We start from the raw sequence: 15,523 nt of genomic DNA on the forward strand, positions 1-15,523 counted from the left end.
CATATGCCATCAATCACAAAGAATTTAGTGTCTATTGGAAAATGATAGAGCAAGAGTTGTAGATTAGATTTAATGCAAAAGATTATTTTGTAGAAGACTTTAATGATATAAGTGCAGGTTGGTCACACAAAAGGAAGTAGAGTTGGTCGCATGTTCACTTTAGATACTGGAATTCTTGCAATGAATGCTGCTATGTATGCTAAAGGAAAATGAGTGATCATCATAGACATTGAAATATTACATAAACATATTGGATATGCAAATGTGCAAAGGCTAAAATTAATGCAGTTCAAATGATTGGTTACATGGTTGTCTATTTTTAGAGTTGCAGAATTTCATAAAGCGTATGAAGTATACCAGTTTGGTAAGCATGCAAGACAACCCTTTTCGCATGACAGAGGTGTGAGTAGAAATATACTTGATGTTATGCATACATATGTTTGGGGGCCTATATAAAATGTATCTCTTGGTGGCGAAAATTCTTTGTCACATTTATTGATGATTGTTCAAGGAAGCTATGGGTATATTTCATGAAGAAAAAGAGTGATGCATTTGAGCACTTCAAATATTTCAAGGTGGTTGTTGAAACAGAAATAGGCTTGAAAGTTAAGTGCTTGAGATCATATAGAGGGGGAGAGTACCTCTCTAATGAATTTAGTGGCTTCTCGAGATCTCATGGGATAAAGCAACAGTTTACTTGTAGGTACACCCCACAACAAAATGAGGTTGCAAAAAGAAAAAATAGACATATTGTAGAAGTTGCACGTGCATTGATGGTTGAAAAGAATATACCAAAATATTTTTTATTTGAAGCTATTCATATTGCTATCTATATTATGAATAGATCTCCCATAGTTGTAGTTCATGAGATGACCCCTGAAGAGTGCTTTACAGGCAAGAAGCTCGATGTGTCATACTTGAAAGTGTTTGTCTATATTATATATATTCATGTGCTAGATGAGCTGTGAAAGAAGCTTGATTCAAAGGATGAAAAATGTATTTTTATTGGATACTCTTTATAGTAGAAATGATATCATTGTTATAATCCTGTCACATGTGAGTTTAGAGTGAGCATGGATGTTAATTTTGATGAGATGAGCAGTTGGTATGCATCTACTGGTGATGTATTAGATGATGATAATGATTATGATAGCTATGTGCAGAAAGAAAAGCAAGAATCACGGAGCCTTAGTGGACCAAAAATATCATCTTGTACCACCCCTACAATTAGCCCTTGGTCTGGGAGACTTAAGAGTAACCCTTTATCTTCAGATGGATCTATAAGCGTTGCAAGTAAAGACAAAGGAAAGAAGAAAGTGTTGGATGGTAATGATGCATCTACTAGTCATTTGGGATCTCATGGAGATTCTAGTGGTTTGGAGAGTTTGGATGATGAGCTTGGTATTCCTTTAGTTAAGCCACTAGGTGTACAAAGAGCACATAGTAATGTAAAGGTTACACTAAGTGATCTAGTGGTATGCAAGTCTAGTAAGGTTATATATCATGTTAAAATATTTGGATTTGAATGTTATGTGGCTCACAATTATGCTTATATAGTAAATGTAGTTGAGGATATTGAGACTACTTGTTTTGAGGATATTGTTGGTCATGCTCATTGGGATGTAGCAATGGATGAGGAGATGCATGCATTAGAAGTCAATAAGAATTGGGATTTTGTACCCTTGCCAAAGGGCAAGAAAGCTCTTGGCTATAAGTGGGTTTACAAAGTCAAGCACAATGTAGATGGTTCGGTTAGTAGGTATAAGGCTACGCTGGTTGCAAAAGACTATGCTCAAACATATTGCATAGATTATGAAGAGACATTCAATCCAGTTGCTAGGATGTCAACTGTTAGATATGTGATTGCTTTGGCAATAGCCAAAGGTTGGAGTTTGTAGCAAATGGATGTTAAGAATGCCTTCTTGCATGGTGAATTACAAGAAGAGGTGTATATGGAGTAGCTAGCAGGTTATGAGGATTTAGAGGATTCCACATATGTGTGCAGGATAAAAAAAACACTCTATGGATTGAAGCAAGCACATGATATGACAAGATCAGAGAATATCTTCTCAATATTGGCCTTTATATTTTCGATGTTGATCACTCACTTTGTGTGAGAAGGAGAGATGTAGGTTTGGTTATCATAGTTATCTATGTGGATGACTTGATTATTATAGGTGACAGTGACAATGAATTGTTGAAGTTAAGGACTTTTTAAAGAGAAATTTTGAGATGAAGGATTCGGGTGAGTTGAGATACTTACTTAGTATTGAGGTGATCAAATGTGATGATGGTGCATGGCTATCCCAAAGGTAGTATGGCTTGTATATGTTGTCCAAGTATGGTATGATAGTATGTAAGCCTCTTTTAGTACCATTGGAGCAAAATGTGAAATTGAGTGCTGATGTTGGGGATGAGAGACATGTAAGGATGTATATGTGTTTGGATACACAGATGCAGATTGGGCTGGTAGCATGTCAAATGATAGAAGATCTACTAGTGGATTCATGTTTTCCCTTGGTAGTGCAGCAGTTACATGAAGTAGCAAAAAGCAACCTACAGTTGTTTTATCGAGTACACAGACGGAGTATGGAGGTGCTCCTTTGGTAGCATGTGAGGAGGTATGGTTGCAAAAGTTATTGGGTGATTTGGATGTGCAAGGAGATCGTCCATTTGTCATTCATTGTGATAACATGAGTAGCATATAACTAGCTAGAAACCCAGTGTTCCATGCTAGGACAAAACACATTGAGATGTACTATCACTTTTTAAGAGAAAAGGTAAGTGCAAGAGAGATTGACTTGGTATATATCAACACACAGGATTAGATAGCTGATATTTTCACAAAGGCATTGGGTATAGAGAATCTTTGAAAGTTTCAAAGCTTACTTGGAGTTGTAGAGATACAATTGAGCTTGAGGGGGAGTGTTGAGATGTCAAGCTCAACATATGTAGAGATGGACCGCATGGCTAAATGGATCTACACGTCTACACTTAGCATGCCGGTGGTCATTATGATCCTCACATTGCCATTAACTTATCACTTATTATATTTAGTTTGTTACACCTATCTACAACTGGCATAATTATAGTGCCAATCAATTAGTATAGTAAGTTATGCATTGTTTGACTTAGTAGCCCACTTTCCTTTGTGTTGTATCTTATCTACACTTTGTGTACATTGTACTACGTGAAAGAAGAAGAAAAAAAACTAGCAAGAAAATATATTGTCATTCCATCTCTCTTCTTGTGTCATTGAGTGAGCTTCTTCTTATGTGTATGGTGTTGGTGTAGTAGCTCAAGCAAGTCCCCCCACCACGTGGTTCTTGATAGCCAAGGGTTGCTTCTACAATCCCTATCTCCCAAAATAGGGGACCGTGATAACTCCCACCTCCTGAAACTCAATGATGTGTACCTCTAGTTGCTACCACCTTTACTACTCTATCTAACCCAAAGGCTAGATCCACAAAGGTCACCTTTTTGCCATCCGATCACATAGACCTCATTTGACATATACAAGTAATGGGGGTCATAACTTTGAGCACCATGGATCATTGGTAGCACCTTATGAGGGTGGAGTATTGAGCATATCTAGCAAGCTTAAAATCCATGCTTTGAAAACCATAATCTCACTTCTCTAAGGAACAAGGATGTTTCAAAATTCTAACTTGAACATCATTCACAATTAGTGTAAATTTTCTCAACAAGAAATTTTTGGAATGAGTTAGTTGATAATATTGGTGAATGTCAAAATACATAAAACATAAAAATGGGAAAGCGATAATAAAAAATCACCACACCACATCTAGATATATATTACAAATCAGTGGGATCCCAAAATCATTTTATGTGCAATAGATATGGTTAAAGTGACCAATAGGGATTCATTAAATTGGTATAAGTGGTTTTTTGAGACCAATCCTCACATAAACAAAACTTACTCTTTCAAACTATGTATTTTTTGCCATACTAATGAGAGTTCCAATGCTAACAAAACTATGACAAGGGGATTCTATCATATTGAAACCACTAAGGCACATATAAATTCCCATTGATAACTAAGTCCAATAAATTATACTAGAGAGAAACCCTCTCTTAGGAAAGGTTTCAACCACACAAACACTTGCTAGAATCCATTTCTCATTACCATTATCAATAGTAAGGATAAGGCCCTTTTTCAAATAGCCATGGATATAGAGAAGCTTCGATCCAAATAGTAGCACCTAAATACACATTATTGCCACCACCAAAGTACCAAAAGTCATGACCAAAGGCAAAGGCCTCAAAGGTCTCTGACTAGTAAATAGTGAAGTTTTGTGCTCATAGATGCAAATTGAGTCCAAAACTTCATTGGCAATCTAGTATGGAAAAAAAAAAACTTTATTTGGATTTAACATTAGTGCCCTTAATGTTGATTGATGGTAAATTGATTTGCATATGAGAAAAGAGTGCAAGGAGACAAGTCAAGCTTACATTTATTTTAGAACATGATAACTAAAACCATCATGTATGAGAGCCACACAAAGGGTGAAGCTTTGGAGTTGTTCTTGCATGGGTTTCTTGCCCCAAATAGTTTTCAATACAAAAATGGTTTCCTAAAACGTCCTTGGGTCACATTAAAAGAAGTGGGACCTAGAAAAGGCTAGGGGTTTTTTGTGGAAACATTGATGGGAGGGTGTTTCCCAAAAAATGGGGTGGTTTTGAAGAGAAATTGGAAACCCCTCATGTGACTTAGAAGGGTTTCCAATTTTTGGAAAAAACTTGTTGAAAACCCCCTCCCACAAATTGAGATGGGAATAGCTCCTTTGAATGCAATACTTCAAGCTTAAAGTCAATGCCATGCCTTAAAGGTAAAGTGAATGCATTGTGGCATGTTATTTGTCTCCTTCCTTATTAAAAATGTGGCTACCTTTACTTGCTAGTCCTTTGAATGTCCAATAAAGTACCTTGTGGCTTTGTGCTAAGTGTAAGAACAAGCACTTGAGATTAGCTTGTAAAATGATTTGCAAAGACCACCAAGGTGAAGATTAGCTTGAGATTAGCTCATTGTCAATAATAGTGGCACAACACCTAGGCACTTCACAATATCTAGTAATGATTTTTTATAAGCAAGGGTAAAGAGGACACGCACTTTACTTTCAAGACTTTCACAATATCTAGTAAGAATTGGGTGTGGCACCATGCTTACATTATGATTTGTCAATGTTTTTCAGTTATATTTGACTCTTTGTGTGCTAATGGTTCTTGAATTTATGTGACGTATATAAATCCTTCCCCCAAAAATAAAAACAAGGGTCCATAGGAATAGATATTCCTATTTGATATTACATGCGATAGGAGTATCTTATTACAATTGAAATATTGCGCGCCATGTCACCTATGGCATAGGATCACTTGCATATCACAATTGAAAGCTATTATTACCCCAAAGCTACTATTCACACCTTATATACATAAAAAGACTCAATAAGTCAAAGGACTCCATTGGATTTGATGACCACACATATCAACATTCTACATGGATAAGAAAAGGACAAACTCTCTAGATAGCATTGGCTTTTAATGCATTGGATATGTACGATTCAATTTATATGGAAGATGAAGCGTGATCAATTATTATTCTCAACAATCAATGCCATATGACACATTTGTGCTATTTCTTGCATTAAAACATATATGTCATGATATTGACATGCAATTGAATTGCCGATTTGTTGAAGGCAAGTGTAACCAACCTTCCTTTCGTAAATGGGTGGTAAATCCCTTATTACAACTTAATTACAATAGCAAACAATTAGTGCAAATCTAAAAATACAAATTTACCTACTGATCTTGGACAATGCATACCCAATTGGGCCCAAAATTGGCGCCCCTTTCGGTATTTCTTTAGCTTTATTGAAGAAGAAGTTGATTTACAATGGGATTCTCCCAATCCCTTTCGGTATTCCAACTCCCCTTGCTATTCAAAATCACTAGCAAGTCTTTAATCCGATTTGCTCCTTGATTTCGAGCAATCAATTGGCCTTCACCCGCTTTGATGGAGATGGAAAATGCTCCAAATTCAATTATTTGTTGGTCCCTCCACTTGAATAGGCTAAAAAACAGCTTTAGCCCTATTGAATCCAAGTCTTGGAGCTTCTAATTGTTGGCACGCTTCCTGAGGCTACTACTAAACCCTAATTTCTGCTGCAGATTAGGGTTTACGATTGGCCTTCACCCGCTTTGATGGCGATGGAAAATGTCACAAATTCAATTATTTGTTGGTCCCTCCACTTGAATAGGCTAAAAAACAGCTTCAGCCCTATTGAATCCAAGTCTTGGAGCTTCTAATTTTTGGCACACTTCCCGAGGCTACTACTAAATCCTAATTTCTGCTGCAAATTAGGGTTTACAGCAGAGAAACCTGAAATTTCTCAGTCTTCAAGGGTCCAAATACTAAGATCTTCGAAGCAAGGCTGTGAAATGGCTGGGAGATGAGAGGAAAAGTTGTAGAGAGAGAAAATTCAGAGTTTTATCGCGAAGAATGACTAAAAATCAGTCCAATGCAGCTGCTGCCCTGCCATAACAACATGTAGATGCAAAGAACTGAAGAAAATCAATCATTTGCTACTGTTGCCCTATCTCAACAACCTGTAGATGTTGTCACCTGTTGTTGATTGGTCTACTTCTGCCCCTGGGTGCTTCTCCAAAGGTCCTCCAATGGCTACAAATCCGACCTACAGCCTCTCCTCTCTCTCTTATAGGTTGAATCATAAAAATGCCTCTCCAGCCTCTAAAGACATTTTTTAGTCTTGCATGGGTAATTTTGACAAGTGGCAGCCTTCCCAAATGGGTTTTCCAATATTTTTCATAATTAAATATTAATGTTCAATTTTAAATGCTGAAAATTAATCTAATAATTATTTTGGTGCCTTGAAAAATAATATGATTGGCCAATAATTAAATTGGCTAGGCAACTTCCATTCCCGAGTGTCTCTGCGCCATCTTTGACCATCAGATTAACGTTAGGTACCATTAAACGCCACTTCTCTGGTGTCACTAACTGACACTTATGGCCAAATGAATGACCTAGGCCAACAACTGGCACCAGATTCCACCAAGTACCTGTGTGACATAACTTATAGCAACTTTTGCCTTTGACATCCCGTGATTTCTTCGGGTCCCGGGCTCGTAAATCTACTTTAATCCCAGTTGCACCTCACATGTGCAACATTTACTTAATCATGCGATTAAAAATTAATCCACATGTTAAGTAAGGTTTCAAAATACATTTCCTCATGACATCAAGATGCACATTTAGAACCAAATACAATTTGATCATCACCAAAAGTTCAAAGCCCAAATTGACATTAGAACTAAGCATATTCAATTACAAAAGAAATAATTGCCCAATGGAATTGAAACATTCCCTTAGGATCCAACCTCAATATGGGACATGACACAAGTCGTACCCATGACAAAGAACATAAAGGGAATGGACATTAGACCACCTCCCAATCATAGAGCCAGACCGGCTCACTTTGAGCTTGAGCTAGCAGCATATCACGTGTGTCATGACCACGTTCCATTAGCTAGCATCCCATACCACTAGCCAACCTTGTCTCGAAGTGTAAGTATGTTGACCAATGGGGCAAAGTTCAAGAGTGATCAATCACACAATGATGTGCACAATAGTCTCTTGAGTGCTATAAATAGGACTTGGCTACCCTAACCCGAAAGTGTCACCAGTGCATTCACACTAGGTCAATTTACTAACCATTGTGATCAATGCTACTAATTCCCATTCAAATGTCCAAGGATTTAACACTTTCTCTCTTATGAATGATTGCCATTCTCATCAATATCATCGAGGAAAGTGGAGAAAACAACTCTTTAGTGAACATACCGATTTGCCAAGTTAACTCCATCTCCAAGTCTCAAATTCTATCAGGCTTGACTATCCTATAGTACTAGGTCACTTTGATAACCATTGTGCCCAATGTTACTAGTGCTCATCTGGATGTCCAAGGATGTAGCAAGAACCCTATGTCACATATTTAATCTACTAGAAGGAACAAGTCACCTATGATTGTCTATTTGGTAGTTCACTTTTAATTTCATTCCTTTTCCACATCTCTTATAGGCTTGGTAAGTTTACTTGGCATGCCTTTCATGTCCTCAATTATTGGTCCCCCCTTAGTGCAGTTCACAATTGCATCTTTAGGATTGCAACTTTATGGTGACCCTCTAGACATTGCGCAACCTAACTATTCCCTTTAGCTCACATGGTCAATGAAGATGATCTCACACTCTTTGGCCCCAACCCAAAATATATATTTACCCTTGCAATAATAACAAGTCACCTATGATTGTCTATTTGGTAGTGCACTTTTAATTTCATTCCTTTTCCACATCTCTTATAGGCTTGGTAAGTTTACTTTATAACATTAGTACATAACTCTGATAACCTATAGACTTTCCACCAAACCACTTCAATCCTTCTCAATTTCAACCTTGCCAATTTGAACTTGAAGCACTTAAATCTACACTTTGATGTTGATGGGCATTAATGGCATGCCTTTCATGTCCTCAATTATTGGCCCCCCCTTAGAGAAGTTCACAATTGCATCTTTAGGATTGCAACTTTATGGTGACCCTCTAGACATTGCCTAACCTAACTATTCCCTTTAGCTCACATGGTCAATGAAGATGATCTTACACTCTTTGGCCCCAACCCAAAATATTTATTTACCGCAATAATATATTTGCATCATCTTGAGTGAGCATGCTCTTCACGCTACTAGCCTCTTTGTGGTAACACTCAAAATGACTATGCTATTTGCTAGATCCTACAGAGGGCTTCAATGGGCCAATGTGTAAGCAATGCAACTAGCATTTCCATATGCATAGCACACATGTTTGATATGCATTTCCTTAGCGCTACAAAAAACGTAAATGGGAGAGAGACTTATTTTTACCACATGGTCCCTTTGTTGGTGTTGGTAGCTAGTATATTGCAACCTCACACACCATTACATTATGATACTCTTATAGCAAGTACTCTAACCCACAATCTTGGCCTTGAAAATTATCCACGAAAGTCACCTTGATCGATCAGGTTTCATTAGATGTTTAATAATAGTTCCCAACACTTTAACAACCTCAACATGATCTCTTTCTTGGCAAAGTATCTAGCCATTTCTACTTCACCTCTTGTTGAGGGAGAGCCTCTACTACCTTGGGAATTTTTCTATGATACTACGAGGAAAAATAAAGCTAACACAATTAAGCTTTCTTTGTGGTGTCAATTAAAATATTAGTTCCATGTTTGACAAAATGAAGACAAAAAAGGATACAAGTTCTCCATAGCATGATGTCTTGATTTGAAGTGGCAAGAGGACAATGTGGTAGATTTTAGAGCATAGGAGTTGCAGAGGTTCATTGAGCTTTTAAATATATAGAAAAACACTCAAAAAAAGCAAATTTGCTTGCATCAAACACGTGGCTACAAATAGTTAGTTCAACACAAGTAATTTTGATACATAAATTGGCCCCCACAACTTGGACCCTTGTTCTAACTTTCTAAGCATTGCCATGGCCCCTAAGGGCATAGCTAACAAAAAGCACATAAGACACGATTTCTAAAATGTTTCACCCGTATCACAAATCGTGGCAGAACGTTCCTTAACTTTTGGACGCATGCCTGTATGGAACTCCAACGATCAAGTGATAAGAATCGACAATCTGAAAGTGAGAGAGAGGGGGCCCGGGGGGGGGGGGGGGGCGTCTCTACTCCCGTACAATACTTCGTAAGAAAGGGAGCCATTAGTAAAAATCTGAACTTGCAAAAGGACAACGTGCACAAGCTTGGAAGAACTTTTTAGGGTTAGAAACTTGCATTGAAGCCTGAGGCCCGAAAGGTTACAATTCCTTTGACAATTTTCTGTCATGGAACGCTTCATGATGAGCTCAGAGCGTCCACTTGAGTGCACACTTAAGGTCCATGGAGAACATTTGCAGGCATATATTGTATGTAGAGGCACAATCTATCTAAAACGAAAAGAGATGGCTTCCCTTTGCCTATTTCCTTACGCAGTGTCCATGTTCTCTGACGAATGCAGGCATGCCGGAAGGCTCATCTGCTGCTCGAAAGGGCTGTGCAGACTCCGGCTCCTCTTCGTCTGGCCGTGGCCTCCCTCGAGGTCATGCTTCCTTCTCACGCCATGGATTGCTGCCTGCGCGGTGCTGCTATTGAGAGGAAACATCCGGCGGCTCGCCCTGCATATGCTGCTGTGATTGTCGTAGACAATCCTCTGGTCGCAGTTCTTGTCGCAGACGTGGCTGTTGCCTGTCGACTTGCAGACGTAGAGATTGGCCCAGACGTGCTCGACTAGGCAGTTGAAGCCGCACCTGTGTGCGGATCTTTCCCTCTCCCGCAAAATATCCGACAATTGCACCACGTTTGAGTCGTGCCCGCAGTGAAAGTCCATGTTATTGCTTGCAAATAACTGAACCTGCACAGTTTAACCGCAACCATTTCAGAGACAGAACTCATCTCCTAAGCTTGCGTGTAACCTCGTCACTCTTAACCTGAGCTTCCAAATACACACCCTGAACATGAAGTCAAGCAATGCAACTGAGATAACATAAGGCCTAATCCTAAAGTTTTGGACTCCATTCCGCACCAACAACAAAATTGTAAGCTTCGTCCGTTGCTGACCTGCCTTCAAACCAGGCCAACCGATGGCAGTTGGCCCTGCTATTTTGCAATTGCAATCTCATGTTCGACATCACCGAAAGAAACGCGCAGATTAGACTAGACCAATACATTCTCAAGTTAGTATGACCAACATTTCGCACAGAATGGCCGCTAGAGACACTAACAGGCTCGTTCTACTTAACAGAAAACAAGCGGCACTAACTGTGCAAAAACTTCTCGTAGGAAGTTAGGGCCCGTTGGCATGCAGCCAGTTCAACCAGTTACGTAGAAACTGGCTAACATGGCAGACACCATGAAAGAATTTGTTCATTGTCTGAAGGAAAAGGCCATTTCAGATGAAAGCGAACATTTTTAGACGAAGTAAACACTTTCAGAAGAAAGCGAAACGTTCTAAGAGTAAAGTCTAAAGCGTGACGGAAAAAATCTAAAATTCACGAAACGGAAGGGCAAAAGAGGGGAGTTACCTGGCGGAGACGTCGGAGGAGAGCGCAGGGAGGGAGAGACCCGGGGGAGGGAGAAGGAGAGGCGCGCAGGCACGGAATACAGAGAGAGAGGGAGGAGGGGGGAGGGAGTTCTGTGTGTGTCTGGTCTGTGTCTCTCTGTGTGAAACGTTTCAGCGTGACCTAGAGAAAACAACAAGAGAACGGCAAAAGGGAAGGTGGAGAATGAGCATTTCTTTATAGGTAGGTGCGTGTGCGCGCACGAGAGAGAGAGAGAGAGAGAGAGAGCGAGAGGAAGAAGAAGGGATAAACATCGTGGTTTTGCCCCCATGATAAACACAGGTGCAGATTATAATTCCCCAAATTGATAGCATAGAAATATATCAATACATTATTTTCTCAATTTTATTAAACATATGATTCGCCTATCTGCTGCTGTGGTTACATGCCTTTCCTTTTTATGGTTTCCCCTCCAAACGGTACAATTTTTATTAGGTCATTAACCTCCAAGAATATCAAACTCAACCTTATTTGAGAATGGCTTGTAACTACTTTGACCTCAATATATAAACTCTCGCATTGTTTAAAAAAACTTTTCGCCCTCCACTAAAATCAAGTTTACCTGGATTTGCAAAGATACCAGAGTTGCAAGTCACTTGCCTACAATCGAAGATCTTATGATTAGATTTGTGAATTTACCTGATATTATTGGTCAAACTCCAAAAGAGAACACAAGGGGATTGGTTGTAGGCGGTTCAAAGGCAACCAAACAATGTGGAGGAAGACCTAACGAATCCAAAGGGCTAGAAATCTGGCCCATTATTGGATTTAGTGTTGCACAAATGCACACACATAGCTTAGAGAGGAAGAAGCTTAAGAGCATACAGCACAAAGTATATTGAGAGGTATCAAAGTAAATGATTTACAAAGACTAAGTATTCCCTAGAGTAAATGGGCATATATACAAGGTCAAGTGTGGGGGTAAAGGTGCCTATGCCTAGCCACCCGTGTATTAGTTACACTAATAGTATCCACACACCTATACATTGCAGGTAGCGAGCACCCATTACTATCAATTCATTCTTTATTCTTTCAATGACATTTGAACAAGGGAAGGCCAATCACACATTGTGACTATTGGAGTTCCCACACCTTGCATGTCTCTCTCTCTTACTCTTGCTCCTTCCACCATAGCTTTTGCTTCCGCTTGTGTGTTTCTACTTCGGGCTCACTCCCTTCAATTGGTACTAGGCGCTCTGCGCCTAGGCTCTGTTGGATGTGTGGCACCCACCCCCGCATTCTCTTTTTTTTTTGTGGGGGAGGTGGGGGGCTGCCACGTGGCACCCGCCCCCCACCTCTCCTTAACTAATAGTATAGATTAGACCCATTGCATTGTCATTGAGGAACTTGGCCTCGGCATTGCTTCATCTTAGTTTTGAATATCTATATGTCAAGGTTTCAAGGATAGCCATAGCTAATCTTGGAGAGGTATGAGTTGGTGCTCTTTTCCCTCTCGGTGATTTGAAAAAAGGCTTATTGAGGCTTGCTCCCAGCCTTTCCTTGGACACATTGAGCATTGCTTTGGGCCCTCTTGTGGGTAGCATAGGCAGTAGCTCCTCCATCATCAGTTGGTGTGTTTGTGCTTGTTTGGGTAGCACTTATCCTTGGCAGCTTGTGCACCTCTCCTGCCTCCTGTGTGGCATCTAACACTTGGTTGCTCTTGGGGAATCATCATTGGCACCCCCGCATTGGTTATTGGCTCTTGGCATTGGATTTGAGCTTTCCAATTTCAGCCATTGACAGTGTATTTATAGCAGTTTGTTGTACACTAACTGTGGACAATAAGTATTGAGCTTGTCTTTACTTATGTGATGCTCCCGAGGCTTGACATTAATGCCTTGATGTTAGCTTGATGCTTGGGGATGCTTTTGGGCTTCGATTGAGCTTGCATTCGCTCAATTTTGACTATCATTTTGCTATTGTAATAAGTATCCAACAAGCACTTGTCTGTGACAGCTTATGCCTATTGCTCTCTGATGTTCTACGGGCACGCTATTGGATGAACTGATGTATGACATCAATGTTACCTACTTGGCTATGCAATGCAAGCCTTTTGAGCTTGGATTGAGCTCTCATTAGCTCATTTTTTATTGTCATATCATTGTCGTTCATAGTAGATAGCAAGCAATTGTGTGGCAAAGATTATGTTCATTATGCTTTGAAGGTACTCAACACTTTGCTTGTCATGTATGCCCGTAGACATGTTTATGACATGCTCTTAAGCTAATATTGGAGCTCGAATGCTTCGACATTGGCAATCATTCATTTCATTGTATTATATTGGATGCTACATTGAGGGGCTTGAAGATCTTTACTAGGTTTGATGCTTCCAACTTATGCTACACATATCTTGGATGTCTGGATAATATTCACTTGATGTATTGAGCTTGTTGCTCGGTTGGCATTCTACTTTTATTCTAGTGGGGAGCTACTTTCATGATATTTGGATGTTATATAGAGCATTTAGGTTTATGTAGTTGAGCTTGAACTCGTTTCATTGAGATAGTGGGATACTTACCTCATGCTTATGATCTCTGGATACTATATAGACAAAGCTCTTGCCTAGTGGACTAATTTGATATTTATTTTGGGATGGCACCTATCTTTGTCACACTGTTGTTAATGATGTATTTGTCTTACATGGCTATGTATTGAGCTTCTATTGTCATTACTCAATCAATTGTGTGTTTGGTAGGTCTCTTCCGTCATTTGTGAGACCTACTATATGCATGATGGTTATGCCTATGGGATGTATCTTAGTCTGACATATTAACATTTGATAGTTCTTGATAGTGGTTGCATATTCACTCACTGCTAGTTGTTGTTCTTTCCTGGTAGTTGTAGTTTGCATTTTATTAGTGATAGCTCATACTTGGCTTTGATTTCTCATTATTGTACTTTGTTTACATCATGTTGTAATTGCAATTCTCATCACTTTGTATGAGAGTAGTTCCCTTGTCTTGACAACTTCTTAACTATAATTTGTGGATAGCTCATTATTTTGTCAGTACCTATTGTTTCTAGCTTGATTTGGCAGCGGTTTTGGGGTTGTTTTGTAGGATATTATAGCATCCTATTTTGCCCTTTTGTGAACTTTCTTGGTCTCATTATGGTTGGTGGTTCTCACAACAGTGCTATTTTCAATATTGAGAAACTAGATGGGACCAACTATTGCTATTGGAAGACCTGGATATGGCAGGTTTTAGTGCAGAAGTTGCAGGTTAGACCACTCAAAAATGAGGACACCAAACCCAAAAACATTAATGCCAAGTATTAGGATGAATTAGATGAGCTATGGAAGTCCACAATAATTTTATCACTCTCTTCAACCATTTAGCTTCATAGGAATTGAGTTCAAGGATCCTTTACATCCTTTATTCTACTTAGTTCTCTACTTGAGTCATGGGACAATTTTCATATGGCCTTATGTGCTAAGGATGGGCTAAAATTTTAGGATGTTGAGAGTATCCTCTTGATAGAAGAGATGAATAGAAAGAATGTAGATGCTACTCGTACATCACATGCATTGACTGTGAGAGACAGATAGGATGAAAATGGTTATGGTAGAGACTCTCGAAGGTCTTAGTCTAGGACATATGGACAATCTCATAGTAAATCCCATGGTTGTAAGTTTGATCTTACTTGTCATTATTGTGGAAAAGTAGGTTATATTCAGCCACAGTGCCATAAAATGTGCGAAGGCAAGCGTAAGGAAAAGGGAAAGAGTAAATTGCATGACAAGAATGATAATTACAGTATTGTGCCTAGCAAGTCTAGCATCAAGATTGAGGAGATTAAAGTGGTGCAGCCTTATGTGTTTGATGTTCTCATATTGACAGCCTCTTTCTTGGATGCTTCATAACCAACTCATGCTTTGTTAGGATATACTCAATGTTGGTTGATAGATTTAAGGACTTCCTTTAATGTGATCCCTCATAAAGAGTGGTTTCACTCCTACAGCAACATGATTAAATCTGTCCATTTGGGTAAGACCTAGCATTGGAGATAGTTAGTATTGGTGATGTCCATCTACACTTTGGTTTAGGTAGCATGTTTACTCTTCATGATGTACATCATGTACTGGCTCTCACAAAGAGCCTAATCTCTATTGGCACCTTGGATGATGCAAGTTATTTTCTCTTATGGTGATTCCTCATGGAAGATTGCTCGTGGAAATTTTGTTATTGCACATGCTGGTAAGACTAGTTCCCTCTATCCCTTACTTGTATATGGAAATGTTGACCATGTTTTGGTTGTGGCTACAGTTCCACATGTATCTCTTTGGCATTGTCACCTTGGATACATGTCTTTAAAAGAAATAAAA

The 15,523-nt window shown here is 39.2% G+C and overlaps 1 protein-coding gene across 1 annotated transcript; it reads right to left on the bottom strand.

Moving 5' to 3' along the window:
- Positions 1–9,759: 9,759 nt before the first annotated feature.
- LOC148030110 (uncharacterized) lies at positions 9,760–11,440 on the bottom strand. Its single transcript, XM_087687202.1, has 2 exons — positions 11,164–11,440; positions 9,760–10,493 (listed from the first exon to the last, which is right to left on the bottom strand). The coding sequence occupies exon 2, from the start codon at positions 10,467–10,469 to the stop codon at positions 10,068–10,070; it is 402 nt and encodes a 133-aa protein (XP_087543328.1). The 5' UTR covers positions 10,470–10,493; positions 11,164–11,440; the 3' UTR covers positions 9,760–10,067.
- Positions 11,441–15,523: the final 4,083 nt, after the last annotated feature.

This window comes from Lygodium microphyllum, chromosome 10, assembly GCF_053477565.2.
Source record: "Lygodium microphyllum isolate KBCC chromosome 10, Lygodium_microphyllum_v1.1.10, whole genome shotgun sequence".
Classification (NCBI taxonomy): Eukaryota; Viridiplantae; Streptophyta; class Polypodiopsida; order Schizaeales; family Lygodiaceae; genus Lygodium; species Lygodium microphyllum.